General features: G+C 42.3%; 1 protein-coding gene across 2 annotated transcripts in view; it reads right to left on the minus strand.

Annotated features, from left to right (window-relative positions):
* Positions 1-24195, minus strand: part of LOC122542318 (heat-stable enterotoxin receptor-like) — a 186771-nt gene that overhangs the window by 138051 nt on the left and 24525 nt on the right. Inside the window, exons 1-2 of one of the 2 annotated variants that reach the window (XM_043679962.1) lie at positions 14661-14897; positions 5208-5320 (exon numbers count right to left, since the gene is read on the minus strand). In XM_043679962.1, the coding sequence (XP_043535897.1) occupies positions 5208-5320; positions 14661-14868 (321 nt within the window). In that variant the 5' untranslated portion in view covers positions 14869-14897. Of the gene's footprint in view, positions 1-5207; positions 5321-14660; positions 14898-24195 lie in introns of those variants that run through there. The other variant, XM_043679963.1, reaches the window with a different exon arrangement.

Here is a 24195-nt window from a genome sequence, read left to right on the forward strand (position 1 = left end):
TGGGCAAACAGGAAAACATCTGTTTTCCCCGCTTGCACAGAGACACAGGAACAAACCCTAATTAAAGAGGTCAAAGTGGCCTCTGGATGGAAATAGATGCTGATAGAAGAAAAGATATGCCTAATCAATAATCTACAATAGACTGACGTCAAACACCCTTATGGGAGTCAGAGATAAGAGTTTGTCACGGACAAGACAGGATAAACAGAAGTTGTGGGATAAGTCTTAAGGAAATGAGTGACGTAAGCGAAGCAGGGAACAAACAATGGAATAAGGAAAACATATGGGAAAAAACTGTATAAATTGCAAGGGTTTTTTGGGGTATACTGTGCATTTCTAATTGCCGTACCTGGCAATTAGACAAGGCACCCACCTGCAGGTGTACAAATAAAACGACGCTGCTGTTTCAGATATATGGTCTCGGACTGAAATTATTGATGTGAGTGGGCTTTGTTTCTCACAGACTCAAACGCCCGGCCTCAGCGTGGGCTCAAACTCCCGGCCTCAGCGGGGGCTCAAACCCCCGGCCTCAGCGGGGGCTCAAACTCCCAGCCTCAGTGTGGACTCAAACTCCCGGCCTCAGTGTGGACTCAAACTCCCGGCCTCGCCTCAGTGTGGACTCAGACTTCCAGCTTCAGCTTGGACTTGGACTCCCAGCCTCAGTGTGATCTCAAACTCCCGGCCTCAGTGTGGGACTCAAACTCCCGGCCTCAGTGTGGGACTCAAACTCCCGGCCTCAGTGTGGGACTCAAACTCCCGGCCTCAGCGTGGGGCTTAGACTCCTGGCCTCAGTGTGGGCTCAAACTCCCGGCCTCAGCGTGGACTCAGACTCCTCGCCTCAGCGTGGGGCCCAAACTCCCGGCCTCAGCGTGGGGCTCAAACTCCCAGCCTCAGCGTGGACTCAGACTTCCAGCTTCAGCTTGGACTTGGACTCCCAGCCTCAGTGTGATCTCTAACTCCCAGCCTCAGCATGGCGCTCAAACTCCCAGCCTCAGCGTGGACTCAGACTCCTAGCCTCAGCGTGGGGCTCAAACTCCCGGCCTCAGCTTGGACTCGGACTCCCAGCCTCAGTGTGAACTCGGAGTTCCGGCCTCAGCATGGACCTAAACTTCTGGATTCAGTGGGGATTCAACTCCTGGCCTTGAGGTGAAGCCCGGTGGGGCCTGGATTGGAAGGACATATTTCTGTATTTTTCTAATTTATTGCTGGACTTCTTACTTCTTTTTTTTTTCCTTTTTTCATAAGAATTTGTAATTAATCATTTGTACCAAGGTACCTCAATACCTAAGATGGCGCCATAAGTCTCGACTTGTAAACTTTGCACTGTACTCATGTGAGTACATGTGACAATAAAGCTAATTCTAATTCATTTCTAATTATGGTCTTAAGGATGACGGTGCCACATGTGAATGGATAGCCCTGCTGCAGTGAAAAGAATGATGCCAACGCCTTGGTCCCTCACTACCAACCCTGACTGTAAGGGTCTGAAATATCTTTGCACCTCAAGGAACAATGCAGCTGGTATCATAATAACTCCTAATAAAAGCAGCATCAAATCTGAGAGTTCTCAATGTCAAGACCTTCACATGACAGATGGTCACTTAGATAAAATCCTCAGCCTATAACAGATGAAAGTTACTTTCCTTCCATAAGAGGAGTAATAACAACTTGTATTTGTAAAGCACCTTAATATCATAAAACAGTCTGAGGTACTTCACAGGAACATTATTTTTGTGAAGGAAAGGTTGAACCCCTCTGATAATTAACCCAAACTGTTACAGCAGGAGTAGAGGTTCCCGTCTAATAATTAAAAATCTGAAACATTGAGGGAAGCTCGCCTTGCCTTGTAATCTGTTAACTGAAAGAAATCCTTGATATTTATACCTTGTAAGCACAAGTAATAATTAATGAACAAGTTAACAGAATTACTAACAAACTGAACAATTCCCCCCTAACTACTAACGATTCCCTAACTAAACAACATTCTACTACAGTACTGTTCCAATAAAACCCAAATATTAAGAAAACTAAATTAAAACCTAAATTCTCAAAGTCCACACAGAAAGCATCTTCTAGAATGTTCTGCTTCAGTCATAAAAAGCCTTCCTTCCGCTGATCCTTCTGTTCGGGATGCTTTCTCTGGGAATTATTCTGTTCTGAATGCCTCTCTCTATCGAATTCTGGTGTTAGGAATATTATCTAAGAGTGCTGTGTACCTTTATGAATAAATGGTGCTTTTTTTAGAGAGCGTGGAGATTTCTGAGAGCGAGATGTTTTTTTCAGATGGCAGTTGGCTCTCTCTTCTCTGTCCAAATGCTCCCTTTTTTATACCCATGATGACATAACAATATACTTACAACAGCATTGGTCCAAGGTTTAAAACCCATCCAATTTAGATTCAGTTGGATTTCAGTTTCTAAGTGCTTGGCTTAAATTAACTGGCTAATTTCAAACTAGTTGCCAAAACATCAAAAAAAAGCCGAAGGTTTCCAATCATACAGCCAATTGAGTCCAAAGTGTGATGCAGGAATGGTTGTCTGATGAAGGGCTTATGCCCAAGATGTCGAATCTCCTGTTCCTTGGCTGCTGCCAGACCTGCTGTGCTTTTCCAGCACCACACTCTCGACTCTGATCACCCGCATTTGCAGTCCTCACTTTCTCCTATACAGCCAATTGATGTATGTTTCAATTTTAGAGCTGTCTGTACATCTGTTGCTGCTTGCAGACATTTCCTGGTTTAAATCTCCAACCTTAGAAAAACCCTCTACCTCCCCCTATCATTTTTACAAAGAAATTTTGGTTTTCTGCCTTCCACTTCATGAGTGCTTTACATAACTTTGTAACAATTATAACAAAAGAAAATGATTTCAAACCAGATAAAGAGATATCAGGTCAGACGACCAAAAGCTTGAGAAAAAAGAGGCAAGTGTTAAGACATGTCTGACAGGAGGAAAGAGATGAAAAATAGAAGGGAAGTTCAGGGAGGTAACTGCAAAGTTTTGGGCCTGGACAACTGAAAGGAATCTCACCGATGATGGCATAACTTATCAAGGACAGCCAATGGATGTTATTTACCTGGACTTCAAGAGGCATAGGTTTAGGGTGAGAGGGGAAAGATATAAAAGAGACCTAAGGGGCAACTTTTTCACGCAGAGGGTAGTACGTGTATGGAATGAACTGCCAGAGGATGTGGTGAAGGCTGGTACAATTGCAACATTTAAGAGGCATTTGGATGGGTATATGATTAGGAAGGGTTTGGAGGGATATGGCCAGGTGCTGGCAGGTGGGACTAGATTGGGTTGGGGTATCTCGTCGGCATGGACAGGTTGGACCGAAGGGTCTGTTTCCATGCTGTACATCTCTATGACTATGACTAAGGCCTTTGACAAGGTGCTGTAGAGAAGGTTACTGAGTAAGATAAGGGCTCATGGTGTCAGAGGCAAGGTGTTAGCATAGATAGAAGCTTGACTGTCTGGCAGAAAGGAGAGAGTGGAGGTAAAAGTGTCCTTCTCAGTGTGTTAGCCAGTGACAAGTGATGTTCCGCAAGGCTCAGTGTTGGGACCATAACTTTTCACTTTATACATTAACAATCCAGATGAAGGAACTTAGGATATTCTGGCTAAGTTTGCAGACGATACAAAGATAGGTAGAGAGACAGGTAGCATTGAGGACATGGGGAGGCTGCAGAAGGATTTGGACAGGTTAGGAGAGTGGGCAAAGAAGTGGTAGATGGTGAACAATGTGGGAAAGTGTGAGGTCATGCACTTTGGTATTAAGGAATAGAGGCATGGACTATTTTCTAAATGGGGAGAAAATTCAGAAGTTTGAAGTACAAGGAGACATGTGAGTTCTAGTCCAGGATTCTCTCAAGATAAACTTGCAAGTTAGGTCAGTAGTTAGGAAGGCTAATGCAATTTATTTTGAGAGCCCTTGAATCTAAAAGCAAGAGTGTACTTCTGATGATCTATAAGGCTTTGGTCAGATCATATTTGGAGCATTGTGCACAATTTTGGGAAGGATGTACTGGCCCTGGACCGTGTTCTGAGGAGGTTCACAAGAATGGTCCCAGGAATGAAAATCTTAACATATAACAAACGCTTGAGGACTTTGGCTCTCTACTCAATGGAACTTAGAACGATGGGTGGAGGAAGGGGGGGGAATCTAATTGAAACACACAGAATACTGAGTGGCCTGGACAGAGCGGATGTTGGGAAGATGTTTCCATTGGCAGGAGAGACCAGGACCTGAGGGCACAGTCTTAGAGTAAAGGGAAGACCTTTTAGAACGGAGATAAGGAGAAACTTCTTCAGCCAGAGAGTGGAATTCTCTGCCACAGAAAGCTGTGGAGGCCAGGTCATTAAAACTGAGATTGATAGGTTCTTGAGTATCAAGGGGATTAAGGGTTAAGGGAAGAATGGGATTGAGAAACTTACCAGCTATGATTGAATGATGGAGTGCACTCAATGAGCTAAATGACCTAATTCTGCTCCTATGTCTTATGGTGTTATGGTCTAATTAAAATAGAAGATGATGATGTTAAAATTTGATGGGTTTGGAGATCTCAGAGGGTTGTGGAGTTGGAGGAGGTTTCAGAGATTGGGAAGGGTGAGTTCATGTAGGGTCATCATTGGTATCGAATGCCAGTGACTAAGCAGGTGAGCATAAGCATGAGTGAGACTTGGTATGGGTGAAGTTGATAAAAATAGACTCCACAAAAAATTAACATAGAAAGAACATGAATGGGCAATTAAGAGTCAACCACACATTGCTGTGGTTCTGGAGTCCACATAGGCCAGACCGGGTAAAGATGGCACTATAATTTCCTGAAGAACATTAGTGAACTATATGGGTTTTTCTAACAATCAACCATGGTTTCATGGTCATCAGTAGACCCTTAATTCCTTATTATTATTGAATTCAAATTCCTCTATGGTGGGGTTCCAACCCAGGTGCCCAGAACATTACCTGGATCTCTAGAATAATAGTCTAGCAATTATATCACTAGGCCATCACCACCAACAGATGAATTGCAATTTCAGCATGACAAGGTATTCTTTGGGAGTTTGGATTGGAAGGTGTAATGAGTTATCAATTGCCATTATTTGGCAATGCCACTGATGTGTTGCACCTTATTGAAAACAAAATTGGGATACAGCAACATATTTGTAGCTCAAAATTCACAAGAATTTGATTTACAGCGTACTCACATATAACTTTTTCAGATTCTCCAAACCTTCACAGGTGCTACTGTGGCAGCCTTTGGATTCATACAATGATGTGTCAAAGCCATTAAACGTAGCATCCAATGTCACGTTAAAGCCTGAAACATAAATACACTTGTTAATATTTCCTCCAAACTCACTGCTCTTTTCAGTTGGAAACTTCTCCGTTCCAAACAATATTTTTCTTGGGCAATTCAGACAATGAGAGCCACAGATCATACAACTACTGGATGTCCGTCCATTCAATCGTTGCCTATTCTATTCATTTCCTTTCTGCTCTATCCCCCTCTTTCTATCACACTCACATTATGCAGCTCTCCTGACTCTTCTTCTCCGGCCATTACCTTCTTACCCAGTCCCTGCTGGGATAATGGGAATGTTCTTCAGTCAGGAACCTAAGCCTCTAATTTGCTTGCTCAATTATTTTTCTTTCCCAGAGCAAACTAATTCAACAATTGTACATCCTTATTTGGCATAAGAATAAAACAGGGAAAGTGGCTCAACCATGACATATAAAGGAAATCAGGGATAGGGTAAAAGGCAGAGAGGAGGCATATAAATTGACCAGAAAAAGCAGCAAGCCATGAGGACTGGGAGAAATTTTAAATTCTGCAGGGGAGGACAAAGGACAATTTGTAGAGGAAAAATTGAATATGAAAGTAAGCTTGTAAAAAACATAAAAACTGACTGCAAAAGTTCCTATAGACATGTGAAAACAAAACGACTGGTGAAGCCAACCATAGGTCCCTTGCAGTTAGAATCAGGTGAATGCTAAGAGGTGACACAGCAGTTGAACAAATACTTTGGATTTGTCTTCACTGAGGAGGACACAAATAACTTTCAGGAAATACTAGGGGAGAGATGGTCAAGCATAAAGGAGGAACTGAAGAAAATCCTTTTTAGTCAGGAAATGGTATTGTCGAAATGTGTGGTGCTGGATAAGCACAGCTGGTCAGGCAGCATCCGAGGAGCAGGAGAGTCCACGTTTTGAGCATAAGCTCCTCATCCTGATGAAGAGCTTATGCTCGAAACATCGACTCTCCTGCTTCTTGGATGCTGCCTGACCAGCTGTGCTTATCCAGCACCACACCTTTCGACTCTGATCTCCAGCATCTGCAGTCTTCACTTTCTCCTTGGAAATGGTATTGAGATGAAAACCCAATAAGTCCCCAAAGCCTGATGCTCTGCATCCCAGAATCTTGAAAAAAGTGGCCCTAGAAATAGCAGATGCATTGGTGATTATTTTCCAGCATTCTGTAGCTTCTGGAAGAGTTCCAATGTACTGGAGGGTACCTAATGTAACCATACACTTTAAAAAAGGAGGGAGAGAAAATAGGGAATTATAGGCCAGTTAGCCGGACATCGGTGGTGGGGAAAATGCTGGAGTCAATTATTAAGGATGCAATAACTGATTTGGAAAGTGCTGACAGAATCGATCCTAGTCAGCATGGATTCACTAAATGGAAATCATCCTTGACAAATCTTCTTGAATGTTTTGAGAATGTGACCAACAGAGTGGACAAGGATGAATAAGTAGATATTGTGTATCATGACTTTCAAAAGGCTTTTGACAAGGTCCCACAAAAGAGATTAGTAAGGAAAATTAAAGCTGATGGGATCAGAGGTAACGTATTGACATGGCTCGAGAACCGGTTGGCAGACAGGAATAAACTGGTCCTTTTCAGAATGGCAGGTATTGACAAATGGGGTGCCACAGAGTTCAGTGCTTGGACCCCAGCTGTTCACAATATACATTAACAATCTGGACAAATGGGTTGAATGCAACATCTCAAATTTGCAGATGACACTAAACTGGGTGGCAGTGTGTGCTGTGAGGAAGATGCTAAGAGGCTACAGGGTGACTTGGACAGACCATGATGGGCAAATACTTGGCAAATGCAGTATAATGTGGATAAATGTGAGGTTGTCCACTTTGGTCTCAAAAACAGGGAAGTAGATTATTATCTGAATGGTGGCAGTTTAGGAAAAAGTGAGGTGCAACAAGACCTAGGTGTCATGGGGGAAGCAGACCAACACCCAAACAAGCAGACACATCACACCCAGACACTCTAACCGCATTACCATACATCAAAGACATCTCTGAAATGACTACCAGACTACTCCGACCCCTTGGCATCGTGGTAGCCTACAAACCTACCAACACACTGAAACAGCGGCTGACAAACCTAAAGGACCCTATACAAATAACCAGCAAAATGAATGTCATTTACAAAATACCATGTAAGGACTATAACAAACACTGCATTGGACAAACAGGCAGAAAACTAGCCACCAGGATACACAAACACCAACTAGCCACCAAAAGACATGACCCACTATCACTAGTATCCTTACATACAGATGAAGAAGGACACCAATTCAACTGGGCCAACGCATCCATCCATGGACAGGCTAAACAGAGACACACAGAGAAATTCCCAGAGGGCTGGCATTCAAACTGGAATTCCATCAATAAACACATCGATTTGGACCCAATTTACCAACCTCTGAGAAAAAGAGCCGCAAATGATATCACCCACCTTAAGAGAGCAAGACACATAAATAGAAAGCAGGACATAACACCAGCGCTTCACCGGAGGCTCACTGATAATGTTGCCTAGCATGGTGAAGAAACGTCTGAAAACAAACCTTCCAGCTCAGCGAGCAAACTTACAACTTGAACCTCAACCTGAGCTACAAATCTTCTCAAAAATGGGTAAAGTGTTGATCAAGCTGTTGGCAAATAACTGTCACATTTTGAAAGATTTGAACAGCAGCCTCTCAAAGATAAATAATACATAATGTTGGAGAAACTCAGCATGTCGAGCAGCATCTGTGGAGAGAGAAACAGAGTTAACATTTTGAGTGTGGCATAGCTCTTCTGAAGAGGTTCCAGGTGTCAAGGTGAGATTCTTACTGGGTGTCTGGTGAGCTTTCTATTCAGGGAGATTGTTGTTTTTTTTAATTAATATTAACTGCTGATCTTGCCCATTAATATGCAGTTTTCTATCATACTAGCCATCACCGGCAAACTATATGTTGAGAATTCTCAACATGGAAGTTAGAGGCAGTACCTGGTGACTTCAGCTTGCCAATTGCTCCAAAGGAGCTCCATGTTAGATACCAGGCACCAACATCTCACAGCAAGCACACAGGCACTGGTCTTATTGACCCCACATCTCCATATGGACATTGCCATCTGATATGCTAGCCTCTAAGAGCTGTCATGGCATATCTCTGATCCACTTACAGTATGCTTCTGCACTTCAGTGCTAAGCATCAGACTAAATGGTAAATATCTTTGTAATGGTCCAGTAAGGACACTTTGAGCTGAGGAACATACACCCAATTCATGGACTAGACTAAGCTGCATCTCAGGGCAATTCACATTCACGTATTCAGAGCCTCAGTGGACCTTCATAGTAATTTTTGCATGAAACCTTTCTTTTATTCACTCATGGGACGTGGATGTCTCTGATTAGTTTTATTGACCTATTCCTAATTTCCTGGAGGGCAATTATTCTGGAGTCACAAGTAGATCCGATCAGGTAAGGATGGCAGTTTCCTTCCCTAAAGGACATTAGTGAACCAGATGAGATTTTCCTAACAATTAACAATGATTTTGTGGTCATAATTAGACCTTTATTTCCATGTTTTTTATTTTTTCAAACTCCATCATCTGCCATGGTGGGATCTGAAGCCAGGTCCCCAGAACATTAGCTGAGTTTCTGGATTAATAGTCTAGCAATAATACCACTAGGCCATTGCCCCTTAGCTTTTAATCAACCTTAAGGTTTTGAGATCCACAATACAAATTATATGGGAATAGGACTAGGTCTCTCCACATACAGTCATTGAGTCATGGAGTCATACAGCATGGAAACAGATCCTTCGGTCCAGCCAGTCCATGCCAAACATAATCCCAAAGTAAACTCGTCCCATCTGCCTGCTCCTGACCCATATTTGTCCAAACCTTTCCTAAACATCTGTTAAATGTAGTAACTGTACCCACATCCATCACTTCCTCAGGAAGTTCATTCCAGACGCGAACCGGCCTCTGTGTAAAAAATTTATACTCACGTTTTTTTAAACCTCTGTCCTCTCACCTTAAAAATATGTCCCCTTGTCTTGAAATCTCCCATCCTAGGGAAAGGACACATACCACCAACTCTCTCCATACCCCCATGATTTTATAAACTTCTATAAGGTCACCTCTCAACTTCCTATGCTCCAGTGAAAAAAAAGTCCCAGCCTATCCAGCCTTTCTTTATAACTCAAACATTCCATACCTGACAAATTCCTGGTAAATTTCTTTTGAAACCTCTCCAACTTAATAGTAACTTCATGACCATAATTGGACACAGTATTCCAGAAGAGGCCTCACCAATATCCTGTACAGCCTCAACATGAATTCCCAACTCCTGCACTGAAAGGACTTAGCAACAAACGCATGTGTACCAAATACCATTTTAAAGCACCCTGTTTATATGTGATGCAAACTTCAAAGAATTATGTACTTGCACCCCTATTCCTCTCTGTTCTACAACACTACCCAAGGCTCTGTCATTAATCGTATAAACTCTACTCTTGTTTGTTGTACCAAAATGCAATGTCTTGCATTTCACCTTCTGCCATTTTTCAGCCCATTGTTCCATTTGATCAAGATCCCTTTATAATCTGAGAAAATCTTCCTCACTGTCTACTAATTTATAACACCAAAATTGGAGGTGTAGGGGACAGCAAAGAGGGTCACCTCAGATTACAACAGGATCTGGACCAGATGGGCCAATGAACTGAGAAGTGGCAGATGGAGTTTGATTCAGATAAATGGGAGGTGCTGCATTTTGGGAAAGCAAATCTTAGCAGGACTTATGCACTTAATAGTAAGGTCCTAGGGAGTGTTGCTGAACAAAGAGACCTTGGAGTGCAGGTTCATAGCTCCTTGAAAGTGGAGTCGCAGGTAGATAGGATAGTGAAGAAGGCTTTTGGTATGCTTTCCTTTATTGGTCAGAGTATTGAGTACAGAGTTGGGAGGTCATGTTGTGGCTGTACAGGACATTGGTTAGACCACTGTTGGAATATTGCATGCAATTCTGGTCTCCTTCCTATCAGAAAGATGTTGTGAAACTTGAAAGGGTTCAGAAAAGATTTACAAGGATGTTGTCAGGGTTGGAGGATTTGAGCTACAGGGAGAGGCTGAACAGGCTGGGGCTGTTTTTCCTGGAGCGTCGGAGGCTGAGGAGTGACCTTTAGAGAGGTTTACAAAATTATGAGGGGCATGGATAGGGTAAATAGTCAAAGTCTTTTCCCTGGGGTTGGGGAGTCCAGCACTAGAGGGCATAGGTTTAGGGTGAGAGGGGAAAGATATAAAAGACCTAAGGGGCAACTCTTTCATGCAGAGGGTGGTGCGTGTATGGAATGAGCTGCCAGAGGAAGTGGTGGAGGCTGATACAATTGCAACATTTAAGAGGCATTTCGATGGATATCTGAATAGGAAGGGTTTGGAGGGATGTGGGCCGGGTGCTGGCAGGTGGGACTAGATTGGGTTGGGATATCTGGTCGGCGTGGACGGATTGGACCGAAGGGTCTGTTTCCATGCTGTACATCTCTATCACTCTATGACTCTATGACTATGTCACCAACGTTAGCGCAGTCTGCAAACTTACATGTGTCATTACTCGTAAGTGGGACTGCATAGGCTACCATGGCAGGTCACTGCTAACATCTGCAGCCTCTGGTAACAGACCTCATCCCAAAAGAAGTGGGTTAGCAAGCATTGCCCTTGTCTACCATCAAGCCCCAAGTCTTGGTGATTCTTTGACACCCCTGCAATGGTCTTTTTAATTAGAAAGTCATACTTTGATATAATTGGACAGCCAGAAGAGGTATGAGGCTTGCGAGACACAAACCAGGAAGCTTGTCATGGTTGTCAATAGAGACAGCCTTTGGTTGGGGATTCAGCCATAGTAAGTTAAAGACAGCATCTGATTCCAGGCCAGAGGCCTGGACGTAGTCAGTTGGGGCAAAGTTAGTCGTCCCTAAGCATAGTGAGAATCCAGATCCTCTCCTTGTAAGGGATGAGGAGTGAATATTAGACAAGCTACCAACCATCTTGACCATTATTGTGGTCTGTGTTCCTCCTGGAATAGGAGAGAGGAAGGTATTAAGGGAGATGAAAGTGGTTGGCACAGTTGTTACTGTGAGTGTAGGTGTGGAAGCGTCCTGACCAAGTCTTTAGGCAATACAGAAAACATGCAAGTTTAATAGCGTTCAGTTGAAGAACATGTTGACAGACAATATTGAGAGTGGTATATTATGACCCTTTGTGGGAGGTGGGTGTGATATCAGAGACAGAGTGACTGTGAGGTGTTTGAGAGAATATGCTGTCACTTACTGGTGGAGCGGAGATTCTTCCTATGTTTATGTATCTTCCTCCAGATCGCTGAGACTGCACTGACCTGGGTGGCAACCTTGGACCAGGCTGGTATGGTTTGGTATCATGAGTTCTTCTGCTAGTCCTGGGGGAAGAAGATGCCCTGTCTCTGCAACACCCTGTGCATCAGGAGTCTCTTCTGCAAAAGGTGCAAATTTTGCCTTGTCTCCCATGTCCAGGGAAGATGTCAGGAAATGTGCTGGGCAGCCGCAGACTAATAATGGCCTTTAAAGATGATGCCAGCATCAGGGATGCTGCCCCATTCTAGGATATCCAAGCAGTGGCAAGTTGTTCTGGTTATGGCAAATGGTAGAATGGGGCTCAAGTCAGATGAGGGGGTGCCATAAGGATAAGTAAGTTTGGTAAAATGCAATGGGGAACTCGTGAGGCCTCACGGAGAAAATTCTCCATAAATCTAACAATTAGTATAGAGGGGCAGCTCGTTGGTAGAACATGTAGTTGTTTGCGTGTTTATTTTGTTGGAAACCTTTGTATAGATTTTCTGCTGACTTTATGATCTTTCACTGTGACTTTGGCACTGAAAGGGAAATTCCTGCCATTTTGTTTTGACTAAATCCCTGGACTGAGGGTACAATACCATGGCAGTTAAAACATGCCAAAAGGATTTGTGATTTGATTTGTCTCTTCTTGTCAGGTAATCTATATATATGACTGAATGACAAAGCAGTAACTTCAAATTGAAATTAATAGCTCTTCAAATCAATGGGTGCATGATTGGCAGGCAGTCTAGATCATAAGCTTCCTCCTGAATAGCTTTTCATCTTCCCATACCCTCACTTTACAGCTGCTGTTAAAGTTGCCCATCATTTTATTAGTCATCTGACTGAAGCCATTATGGGCTTTGGAAAATGGACACACTAGTGACAATTATGTTATGGTCAGATGACCCTGATATCAGAGCAGCAGAGAGGATGGCTGCTGAAGCATTTCGAGAAATACTGTACTATCGAACTGTATTAATATCTTCGTGTAAATAGAACTTACATTGTAAGAGAGAATGTGACTCTTATTCCATATTAAGAACAGCTACACAGTGCTGCAGAGACAGCCATGCCCAGAGAACTTAGAGTAACAGAGCAAGTTTACTACTGAGTTCTCTCGAAGCTAAGAACCCAGTACAAGGCATTAACAGTTCAAGGAGAAAGTGAGGTCTGCAGATGCTGGAGATCAAAGTTGAAACTTTATTGCTGGAACAGCACAGCAGGTCAGGCAGCACAGTTCAACACAGCTACTCATGATATTCTGCATAAAGAGCCAAGGAAGTAATTTGAAAAAGAATTCTGTTCTGAATTCCCAAACCTTTTTAAGAGTGAAAGGTAAGGCACTGGTTATACCTTGCTTTGATGCTCTACCAAGGACAATTGTGGGTTAGGCTGAGAAAGAAAATTTAATCTTCAGTGTCGAGGCAGAAATATTTACCACTGGAACAACCAGTGAGAGGCTAGAGAGATGAAGCTAAGAGAAATGCATGCAGCTCAGAAAGCAGACAAGGAAAGCACAAAGATCTTTGTCCAGAAGGTTGGTCCAGACATTGTCCGACAGATCAAGTTCTGAAAAGGTAATATGTACACGAGCAGGATTTAACACTCACAGATGATCTAATAGTTTGTGACCACAGTTTGGTACATTAGAGTCTATGAGGGAAGAGATCTTAAAACAACATAATGGAGGGCATTAAGTCATCACAAAATGTAGAGCAAGAACTCAACAATCAGTTTAGTGGTGAAACATTTTGAAAAGATTAGAGGGCAAAATCTTACCAAGCTCTGCGAGGTGGGCTATGGTGAGATGACTGGTAGATTTGGGTGAGATGTTTGGCACTGCACATCTTAATGTCAAGATTATCTCACCACATCTCCAGTAGTGTGATGGTGAAATTCTCACTAGGTAGCAGCAAGTTCTCAATTGACACTCATCATTGATTTTAAATATTTTGTTTACTACCCAACCCACCACGAATTGCGATCTTACCAAATTTTGTCAAGCCATCAGGACAACTCAACATAGAGACTAGAATGGATTCTTGGCCAGTTCAACTCGTTGCTTGTCCCAGAAGACCTCCATGTTGCCCACAAACAAACAACAAAGCAGGGCACAATTGGCCAACACTATAGCACTACTGCCTCAACAGCTCCAGGCTCCTGGGTTTGATTCCAGTCTCGGGTGACTGTGTAAGTTTGCATGTTCTTCCCATGTCTGTGTGGGTTTCCTCTGGGTGCTCTGGTTTCCTCCCACAGTGCAAAGATGTGCAAGCTAGGTGGCTAAATTGCCCGTGGTGTCGAGGGATGTGCAGGCTCAGTGGATTAGCTATGGGAAATGCAGAGTTACAGGAATGAGATTGTCTGGGTGGGACGTTCTTAAGAGGGTTGGTGTGGACTCGATGGGCTAAATGGTCTGCTTCCGCACTGTTGGGATTCCATGCCTTCATTACATTTATCTTCTTTTCATTAAGAATGGCTGCTTTAAAAGCAGATTTGAAGGGAAAGGAGAGTGTACAAACCCACTACAACACCCAATCTGACAAAGTATAATCCCATTGAATACAAACATCCCTCCATCATATTATCTTATTCATTTCTCCCTTATCAGTATTCCATTTTCCTTCTTCAACAGTAGTTGCCTTAACTGCTCTGTGTGATAACACATCTCACATTCTAAAGACTTTTCTTCTGAATTCATTGTTGGCCTTATTAGAAACTAGTTAATGCTTCTGACCCCAAGTTTTAGTCTCCCCAAAAGAGGAACCATCCTTTTATTATTCATGCTCTTTCGCAATTTGAAAGACCTTTGTCGGGTCGCTGTTCAGTTTTTTTCTATTCTGAGGAAACAACCCCAGCCTGTTTAGTCTTTGCTAATAGTTACAATGCCCTAGTTCTGATGTCCTCCTTGGGAATCTTTTCTTCCATTTTCTCCAGCACCCCTACATTATTTTTGCAAAATGGGGATCCGAACATGGTAAAGACAAAGCAAAACCTGTGTCTTACCTTTCTTGTTAAATCTGTTTTGAATGTGTTGAATTTCATCTTTTATAGCTGGACGAATGTTACGCAAGGTCCAAGGAGAGTGTGAATCGTTCAGTAGGATCACATTAACTGTAAACAAATCTTTGGTGCATTTAGAATTGGAGCTCAAGACTAAATACTCAGGGACTGCAACTATGATCCACAAACAGAAACTTAACAATCGCTTCATTTCCCCGCTGTGTTGTTAAAACACTCCAATTGTCCTTCTCTCAGGTCATTAACTTTGAAGAGTACCGGAAGTGCATCTGCGAGGTATATTAAAATGCCATCCTAAATCTTTTCTTCTGAGATATTATATGAGGCTGAGTGCAAAGGTCAGCTCATATAAAATGTTGTTTGTTCAATAGTAGCTCAGTGTTTATGGAATGTGCACAGTTTATACACCACTGGGTTCCTCTGAATTGAAAAATAAAACTGAGACAGTTCTTTCAAAGACATTGCACCCGAAGTCTGGTGAAGAATTATCAAGAGAAACACTGCATCACTTTGTGATTAACAGGTGACGATGAATTGCTAGTCAGATGCGCAAGTGTTCCCATTATGCCACTGACTGAACCAGGCTAACTGGCATAGAGCGGCCTGGGGTGGTTGGAAGTCACTAAGTTGTGATATCACTTTAGGAGGGAACATGCAAATGAGCAAGTAACCAGGATGTAAAACATGTGTCTAATGGCCAGTGTAGAATCTAGCTTATAGATTAGATTGTGCAGCTGTGTTTTTCTGTAAGAAATCTGACTGATGAGGAATTCTGTAACATATCTTCAAATAAGCAAAATCTATGTGCAGTTTTGCAGCTATGGTGGTAAGAGTGACAAGTTTGTGTGAGCAAACACAGAACTATAGCAGATATGATCACAAGACATTGAAGTTTCAAATTAACTCCTTATAAAACATTTCATCATTAAATCATTGGGCCATGAAGCCTTCGTAATGCCACATTAAAGCAAGTTATTGAACTAAAAGACAGCACTTGCATGGCTACAGCACTCCTCAAGATCTCACAACATGACTATTAGAAATGGTTTCATTTGTTGCAACCAGGTGAACCTGGGTTAGCATATTTAATCAAAAACTCATTTGCACACTTACCAGAGACAGGAGAATGGGAGAGGGAGAAGACTTTCGGTATTTTGACATGGGCTGGATTGAACTTAGGTTTGAAAGTTGAGGGGGTATTAAATGAACTGAGGATCTTAAAGAATGACAGCATAAAACAGATGTCAGAGTGAGGGAAAAGACTTTAGCTTTTAGACACAACATAAAGGATGAAGGTCGTTATGACTTGTGAAGAGAAAAACTGTAGCACACCATCGACACTCCAGCATTACTGTATATGAAATGCTACAGAATACTGGGATGATAGTACAAGGTCTTGTCTCTTAGACAAGGCATTTGGTAGTACTCTGCAAAAGGTAAGGAATATCTGACAAAGTATTCTCCCTAATTCGTTCTGCAGGTGTTCCACTAATGTTGGAAGGGACCTAATAGGTTGCCTGCCTACCTATGTGGCCTCAAGGATTATATTTCCTGAGAGGACCTGAGAAAAGAAAAACGAGGGAGTGTTTCAAGGTTATGCAAAGGGGAAATGCACAGCAGCAAACATTGCACTGTGAAGGTGGTGGCATCTTTGGGGTTTGCATTTTCTCCTTAAGCATTAACTTGTGTTAAAATAAAGTATTGATCCTCCTCCAACTTTTAGATGTACCAAGATGAAGCCAACTTGCCACTGGATTAACAATTACTCCAAATTACCAGTACATTGCACTGAAGATCACTTTGGGTATTCCCAATGTTCTATGTAGTTAAGTCCGAGAGTTAAGCAGAAATACCACATGCCCAACCATTTAGCAGGTTAAAAGTAATATATAGATTCACGTTTATTTCATAGAAGTAGTGAGACAGAACATGGAACAAATTAAATGGATCAGTCTACGAGGTATTCAAAATACTTTTCGGACCTATTTTGGTAATTTGCTAGATCTTTGGGATAAAACAATTTTTAGTCTACATTATTTTGTCATAAATCACAAGTGAAAGTTGAGCAATGTAGACAGTGTTTTTAAGTCACAGATATTCACATTGAGGCACTGAAGGGCAGATAATCAGTGACTCCTGTCACTGTGCAGTCTGACTGGGCACTAAGCCACTCAGAGATAAGGCCAGTTATACCGCCAGTTCTGTACTTCATACCCATATTGTAAGGCTCCCTATTAACAATGAAGCCTCACAATTTCTGTCCTTGACCATCTTGTCATAAGCCTACTTGTGTTCCTAATTCTTCTAGTCTTATGATCTCTTCTTTTGTCTCCATCAGTAGATATTCAGAGATGAAAAAATGCAGAGGGCATATAAAACCAAAAGTACATAAAGCACAATTTTTAGCATTATAGGATTTTTGATATTACTTTTCGATAGTCTACATGACTGAGGGAGCTAGGGTGGTTATTTGTCTGGCTATATATTGGACTGCCCAGTCTTCAGGTAACCTATTGTCTATCCAATTGCCCAGTACTTTTAAAGTGCTTTTTGCTCCAAGTTCTATTTAAATTCAAAATTGATGTCTTCTCATGCCACCTCACAAAGAGGCAAGAAAAAGGGGAGGAGAGTTCTGGCTATATTTTGGGGACAGTTATGGTGGGAATGTTTGTATGTGTGTGTGCAATGGGGAAATGACTGACTAGCTAATTTGTGTGTCCTTTACGATTCCCTAACACTATCACAACAGCATACAGGCTGACTAATACACATTGCATACTGCTCTCAACCAACTTGATGCATTGATGTATGAAGTTAAAAATCACACAACACCAGGTTATAGTCTAACAGGTTTATTTGGAAGTACTAGCTTTCAGAGCACAGCTCCTTCATCAGGTAGTGGTGGAGCAGGATTAGAAGACACAGAATTTATAGCAAAACATCACAGTGTCATGCAACTGAAACAAACCTAGATTGCTGTTAAGTTTTTCATCTTTTAAAATGGATTGCAGATTTCAGTTCATTAATATGTAAATCCCAGAACTTTTTTCAAGTCCATTCCTCAGATAACTGAAGGTTTTATTAAAAAAGGTGACATCTCAGCTCAGACAATGCATTAAAGGTATGAGGTTAGAGTCTGTCTGTGTCCCAACCTTGAGTCAGACTGGTTTTATTTCCAAAGTAGGAATTTATAGAATATTTTGTGGACTGCCTGCTTGCAATGACTGCCTTCAGAATGTGCACTTTTTGAGCAAAACAGAATGTACCTGCAAATACAAATTCCCCCATAGACTTGTATGTATCTGTGTGTGTGTGTGTGTGTGTGTGGTGCATGAGAGAGAGAATGAGTGTGTGCGTGTGAGTGCACGTGAGACAGTGTGTGTTTGCACGTGTGCATGCTTGGTAGCGTGTGTGCATGAGTGTGACAGAGTACAAGCCTGTGAGAGGGTGTATGTGCAGGAGTGAGTGTGGGGGCTGTATATGTGTGTGTACGAGAGAGAGTTTGCGTGAGTGTGAGTATGTAAGAGAGTGTGTGTGTGTGTGTGTGTGCACAGTGTTGTGGGGTCACCTATAGTGTGACATGAACCCAAGGTCCTGGTTGAGACCATCCTCATAGGTACTGAACTTGGCTATCAATCCCTGTTCAGTGACTGCGTTGTTGCGTATCCCGAAGTCTACCTTGGAGGATGGCACCTCCACTTGATGTCTGAAGACAAAGTGCAAAAGAGTCATAATAGCAGCCTGGTGAAAACTGAGTAAAAACATCACCCCATTTTTTTTCCTTAACCTGTTCAGCTCCTCCAGCTGGAGTATGAGGTTTACAAGTTTGGTTCAGTCTACATATTGTGTTGAAATATTTTGTTCTAAAATGTGTGTGCCCGGGGAATTAGCAGGGGTGTTTGACATTCCTGAGGTCTATTACTGGCCATCTAGTGACAGCCAAGAACATAAGATATGTTTTTTTTAGAAATGTGCTGTTCTACCCCAACAGCAGAAAGTTAGTTCAAATTGATGTGACGTTTGGCTCATTTAATCTCACCCTCACCCAATTGTCTATGACAACACTGAGTTGTTTACTAAACAAATCTCCTCAACCACTCTTCTATGATGTGGAGGTGCAGGTGTTGGACTCAGGTGGGCAAAGTTAAAAATCACAGCACACCAGGTTATAGTCCAACAGGATTATTTAAAAGTACAAGTTTTTGGAGCACTGCTTTTTTGTCAGGTAGCTAGTGGAAGCAGCGCTCTGAATTCTTGTACTTTCAAATAAACCTGTTGGACTGTAACCTAGTGTAGTGTGAGTTTTAACTTTAACCACTCTTGCGGCAGATTGATTCTACCTGCTGGTTACCCTCTGTCCAAATAAATCATTCCTGGAGTCCAACAGTAATACTGAACATTTACACACGCTTGTAGATTCTTCTCATCCTATCTTAGTTTAGACTTATTTGGTTTCTGCAGTTCCCTCTATTCAGATTCCAAGATGATAGCACCGACAAGGTAGGCAGTGTTCAGATTCCTGGGCCTGGCTGCTGCAGGTGGCTGCTTCCTTATCCTTTTTGTCTTCTTTTTCTTTTTCTTCATCTTCTTCCTGTAGGTGGCGGTGAAGAAGGTGACATCGTGGAGGAGAGTGGGACACTTGGTAAGGCGGCAGCCTGGCCTGGCGGAGGAGCCAGGGACCTCCTGGTTACTGTAGGCCAGGAGTGGGGACTCCAGATATTGTCGAGGCAGTGGTAACAGAGCCAAGGACTCCTGGTTGTGGGAGGCCCAGAGTGGGGATTCCTTGTTAATGGTGTGGTGGTGTGGCAACTCCTGGTTGTGGTAGGCCCGAAGCTGGGGATCTCCTGTTTATTGGTGAAGTGGTGGCAGCAGTCCTGGTTGCAGGATGAATGTGAGACCAGTACAGGAGTCAGATCAGCAGCCTCAGCAACAAAGGAACAGCTCCCGAAGAGCAGCAACTCCAATATTGGTAGATCCAGCACAGGTGGAGGCTGGCCTCATGGTTCCATTGGTTGGCCGACTCAGGGCTCTGGAACAAAGATGGGCTTTCTTTCAGCTTTATGTGCTCATTTTTAAAATATTCAAACGGTGCCAATTTTGGCAACAATTGAAGCTGTTCACTGTATTTTACTGTGTTGTTCATTGTAGAGTACAAGTGATAACAAATCATCATTCATCTTGTAGGTAGGCCACAACGTAAGTCATGTAATACAGAAAGGAAACAGGCATGGAGATAGAAAAGCAGGAGAAAGAGCATAAGGAGTTATTGAGGGCAATAGTATCATGCTTGAAAGAGGACTGTCAGAGGTGGTTAAGAGGAAATGAGGAACTGATGTGAAAGGAGCAGAGGGAATAGTCTGGAAGACATACAGCAGAAAAAGATGACAGAAGTTGAGTGAATCAAGGGCCAGAAGGATTATTACAGCAGCTGAATATTGCAGGAAAGTATTCCAGGGCAGGACTTACCAGTTAATTGTAGGCCCTGGGGAATGTTGTTGAACAGAGAGATCTAGGGGTGTAGGTACATAGTTTCTTGAAAGTGGCATCACAGGTAGACAGGATTGTGAAGAAGGCATTTGGCTTGCTTTTGTCGGTCACATCATTGGTACAGAAGTTGGGATGTCATGTTACAGCTGTACAAGACATTGGTAAGGTCACATTTGGATTACTGCATACAATTTTGGTCGCCCTGCTATAGGAAGAATGTTATTAAACTTGAAAGGGTGTGAAGTAGATTTACGAGGATGCTTACTGAGGCTGGAGGTTTGAGTTATAAGGAGAGTCTGGGTAGGCCGAAGCCTTTTTCCCTGGAGAATAGGAGGTTGAGGGGTGACCCTATAGGGGTTTATAAAATATGAAGGAGCATGGATAAGGTGAATAGTCAAGGTCTTTTTCCCAGTGTAGGGAGGTCCAAAACTAGAAGTTGAGAGGGGAAAGGTTGAAAAAGGACCTGATTAGCAATTTTTTTCATACAGAGGGTGGTGTGCATTTGGAATGAGCTGCCAGAGGAAGTAGTAGAGGCAAGTATAAATACAACATTACAATATTTAGAAGATGTTTGGACAATATATGGATAGAAAAGGTTTAGAGGCACTTGGGGAACAGGATGGAGGTTTGCTCGCTGAGCTGGGAGGTTCATTTCTAAACGTCACCAACCCAAAGAAACCCAACATATAAATAGAAAGCAGGAATCACTGCTTCACTTGAGGCCCACTGAAGATGTTACCTATATGGGTGACAAAAGGTCTGGAAATGAACCTCCCAGCTCAGCAAGCAAACGTACATCCAGAACCTCAACCTGAGCTGCAAATCTTCTCAAACGTTGGCGAACATTCAGGCTAATGGGTCTAGTTCAGTTTAGGAAACCTCATTGGCATGGATGAATTGGGTAAAAAGGTCTGCTTCTGCGCTATATGACTCTATGCCTCTATGGTAAAAGCTAAGCCCATTTCTCCGAGGCTTGATCCTTCAAATTGGCTTCTAGTTGGCTGCTCTAACCTTAGCAGTACTCCTAATGTGGTCTTACCAATGTTTTGTACAGCCGTAACATAACATCCCAACTTGATGCGCTGAGTAATGATGGCAAGTATGCCAAACATCCTCTTCACCACCTGTGATGTCACTTTCAAGGAAGTACATACCATAATCCCTAGATCTCTCTATTCAATAATATTTGCCAGGGCCATACCATTCACTTTGTAGATCCTGCCCTGGCATGTCTCACCAAAATACAACTCTTCACATTTATTTAAATTAACCTCCATCTGCCCACTAACCCAGTTAATCAAGGCCCTGTTGTACTCCTGGATAACCTTCTTCACTGTGTACTATACCATCAATTTTGGTGTCACCCACAAATTTACTAACCATGCCTTTTATATTCTCATCCAAATTGTTTTTATAAATAACCAACAACTGTGGACCTAAAACCAACCCTTGCAGCACACCGCTGGTTACAGGCCTCCAGTCTGAACAATAATACCATGATCATCTGTCTCCATCAAGCGAATTTTCTATCCAGTTGGCTATCTCTCCCTGGATCCCACGTGATCTAACCTTGCTAATCAATCTACCATGCGGATCCTTGTCAAAAGCTTTGCTAAAGTCCATGTGAACAACATCTACCACTCTGCATTCATCTTATCTTCTTTGTCACCTCTTCAAAAAACTCTGTCCTTTTTGTGAGAATTGATTTCCCATGCACAGAGCGATGCTGACTATCCCTAAGCAGTCCTTGCCTTTCCAAATGCATAAAGATCCATCTCTCAGAATTCCTCCCAATAAGTTAACCACCACTGATGACAGGCTCACTGGACTGCAGTTCCTTGGCTTTTCCTTGCAGCCTTTTTTAAAAAATGGCACAACATTAGCCACTCTCTTGTCTTCTGACACTTCACCTCAATGAAACAAATATCTCTGTTGGGGCCCTGTAATTTCTTCCCTAGCTTCCCGAAATATCCTGGGATACACTTGATCAGGTCCTGGGGATTTATCTACCTTTGTACGATATAAGGCCTCCAGCACTTCCTCTTCTGTAATGTTGCCTCTTTTCAAGACATCAAGCTTCCATGTCTTTCTCCACAGTCAACACAGACACAAAATATTTGTAAACGATCTCACCCATCTCCTGTGGTTCCATACATAGATGGTCTCATTGGTAGTTAAGGGTCCCTATTCTCTCCCTAGTTACTCTTTTGCCCTTACTTGGAGAATCTCTTTGGATCAGTAGAAAGACGGAGAAATGGGATTGAGACAAAACACGTTGTGGCAGACACAGAAACTTCTAGACATTCACTGAAATTTTGATTATGAAACTTAAACTGGTGCGGTGAGTTTTATTGCCTCAGTTTTATTATAGCAATAATGTTCTTATTACAGTTGCAAAATTATCTTATGTTGATCTGATTCTATGCATCCTGCAAATTTTACACCAGAACGCCTCTGTAAATTTGCTTATTATATTTGATGTGTGTACTGCATTATCTTTTTAATGTTTCCATGTTATCGGAACATGAAAACCTGAATCATTTCAATAAAACTCAAAATTATTTAAAAAAGGGAAGAGGGAAATGGACAAGTTCCGAGTTAATACATTAAGGCAAGGTTTAAAATCAGTTATTACATATTTAATTATGGGGATAAAAATTTAAAAAATGCTAGAAATACTCAGCAATACTCAGGATATTGCCAGGGTAGGAGGGTTTAAGCTAGAGGGAGAGGTTAAATAGGCTACAGCTATTGTCCCTGTAGTGTTGGGGCTTAGGGGTGACATTATGGAGGTTTATAAATGATGAGGGGCATGTATAAGGTGAATAGTCAAGGTCTTTTCCCCAGTGTTGTGCAGTCCAAAACTACAGGGTTTGGTTTAGGGCGAGAGATGAAAGATTTAAAAGGGGCCTAAGGGGCAACTTTTCACACAGAAGGTGGTGTACGTATGGAACAAGCTACCAGAGGAAATGATGGAAATTACAACGTTTAAAAGGCATCTGAATGGGTACATGAATATAAAGGGTTGAGAAGGATATGGGCCAACCTATGGCAAATGAGACTATATTAATTTAGGATAACTGGTCAGCATGGAAGGGTTAGACCGAAGGGTCTGTTTCCAGGCTTTACAACTAAGTGACAGTATGTGGACAGAGGAACGCGGTTAATGAGCAGGATTTTTCATATGGTGACATTTCCCTTGCCACTACCACAGCCAAAAGGGTAGACCGATCTAAAATGTCAAGCTCTAAATTGGAGAAAGGCCAATTTTGATGGTATTAGGCAAGAACTTTCAAACGGTGATGGGGGGGGGGGGCGGTGGGGGGGCGGATGTTTGCAGGGAAAGGGACAGCTGGAAAATGGGAAGCCTTCAAAAGTGTAATATCGTGAGTCTAGAGACTGTATGTTCCTATTAGTGTGAAAGGAAAGGCTGGTAGGTATAGGGTATGCTGAATAACGACAGAATTTGAGGTTTTCATCAAGAAAAAGAAAGAAACACGTCACGAATAGACAGCAGAGATCAGGTGAATCCTTAAAAGATTATAAAGGCAGTAGTAGTGTACTTAAGAGGGAAATCAGGAGGACACAAATGGAACATGAGATAGCTTTGGCAAATAGGGTTAAGGAGAATCCAAAGGGATTTTATAAATAAATTAGGGACAAAAGGGTAACTAGGGAGAGAATAGGACCCCTCAAAGATCAACAAGACAGTCTATGTGTGGAACTATAGGAGGTAGGGGAGATACTAAACGAATATTTTGCATCAGTGTTTACTGTGGAGAAGGACATGGAAGATATAGACTGTGGGCAAATAGATGGTGACTATTTAAGAAAGGTAGTAAGGAAAAACGAGGGAACTATAGACTGGTGAGCCTGACACCAGCCTGACTGGTGGGCAAATTATTGAAGGGATCCTGATGGACAGAATTTACATATATTTGGAAAGACAAGGACTGGTTAGGGACAGTCAGCATGGCTTTGTGCATGGGAGATCATGTCTCACAAACTTCATTGAGTTTTTGAAGAAGTAACA

The sequence above is a fragment of the Chiloscyllium plagiosum genome, chromosome 39 (genome assembly GCF_004010195.1).
Source record: "Chiloscyllium plagiosum isolate BGI_BamShark_2017 chromosome 39, ASM401019v2, whole genome shotgun sequence".
NCBI lineage: Eukaryota > Metazoa > Chordata > Chondrichthyes > Orectolobiformes > Hemiscylliidae > Chiloscyllium > Chiloscyllium plagiosum.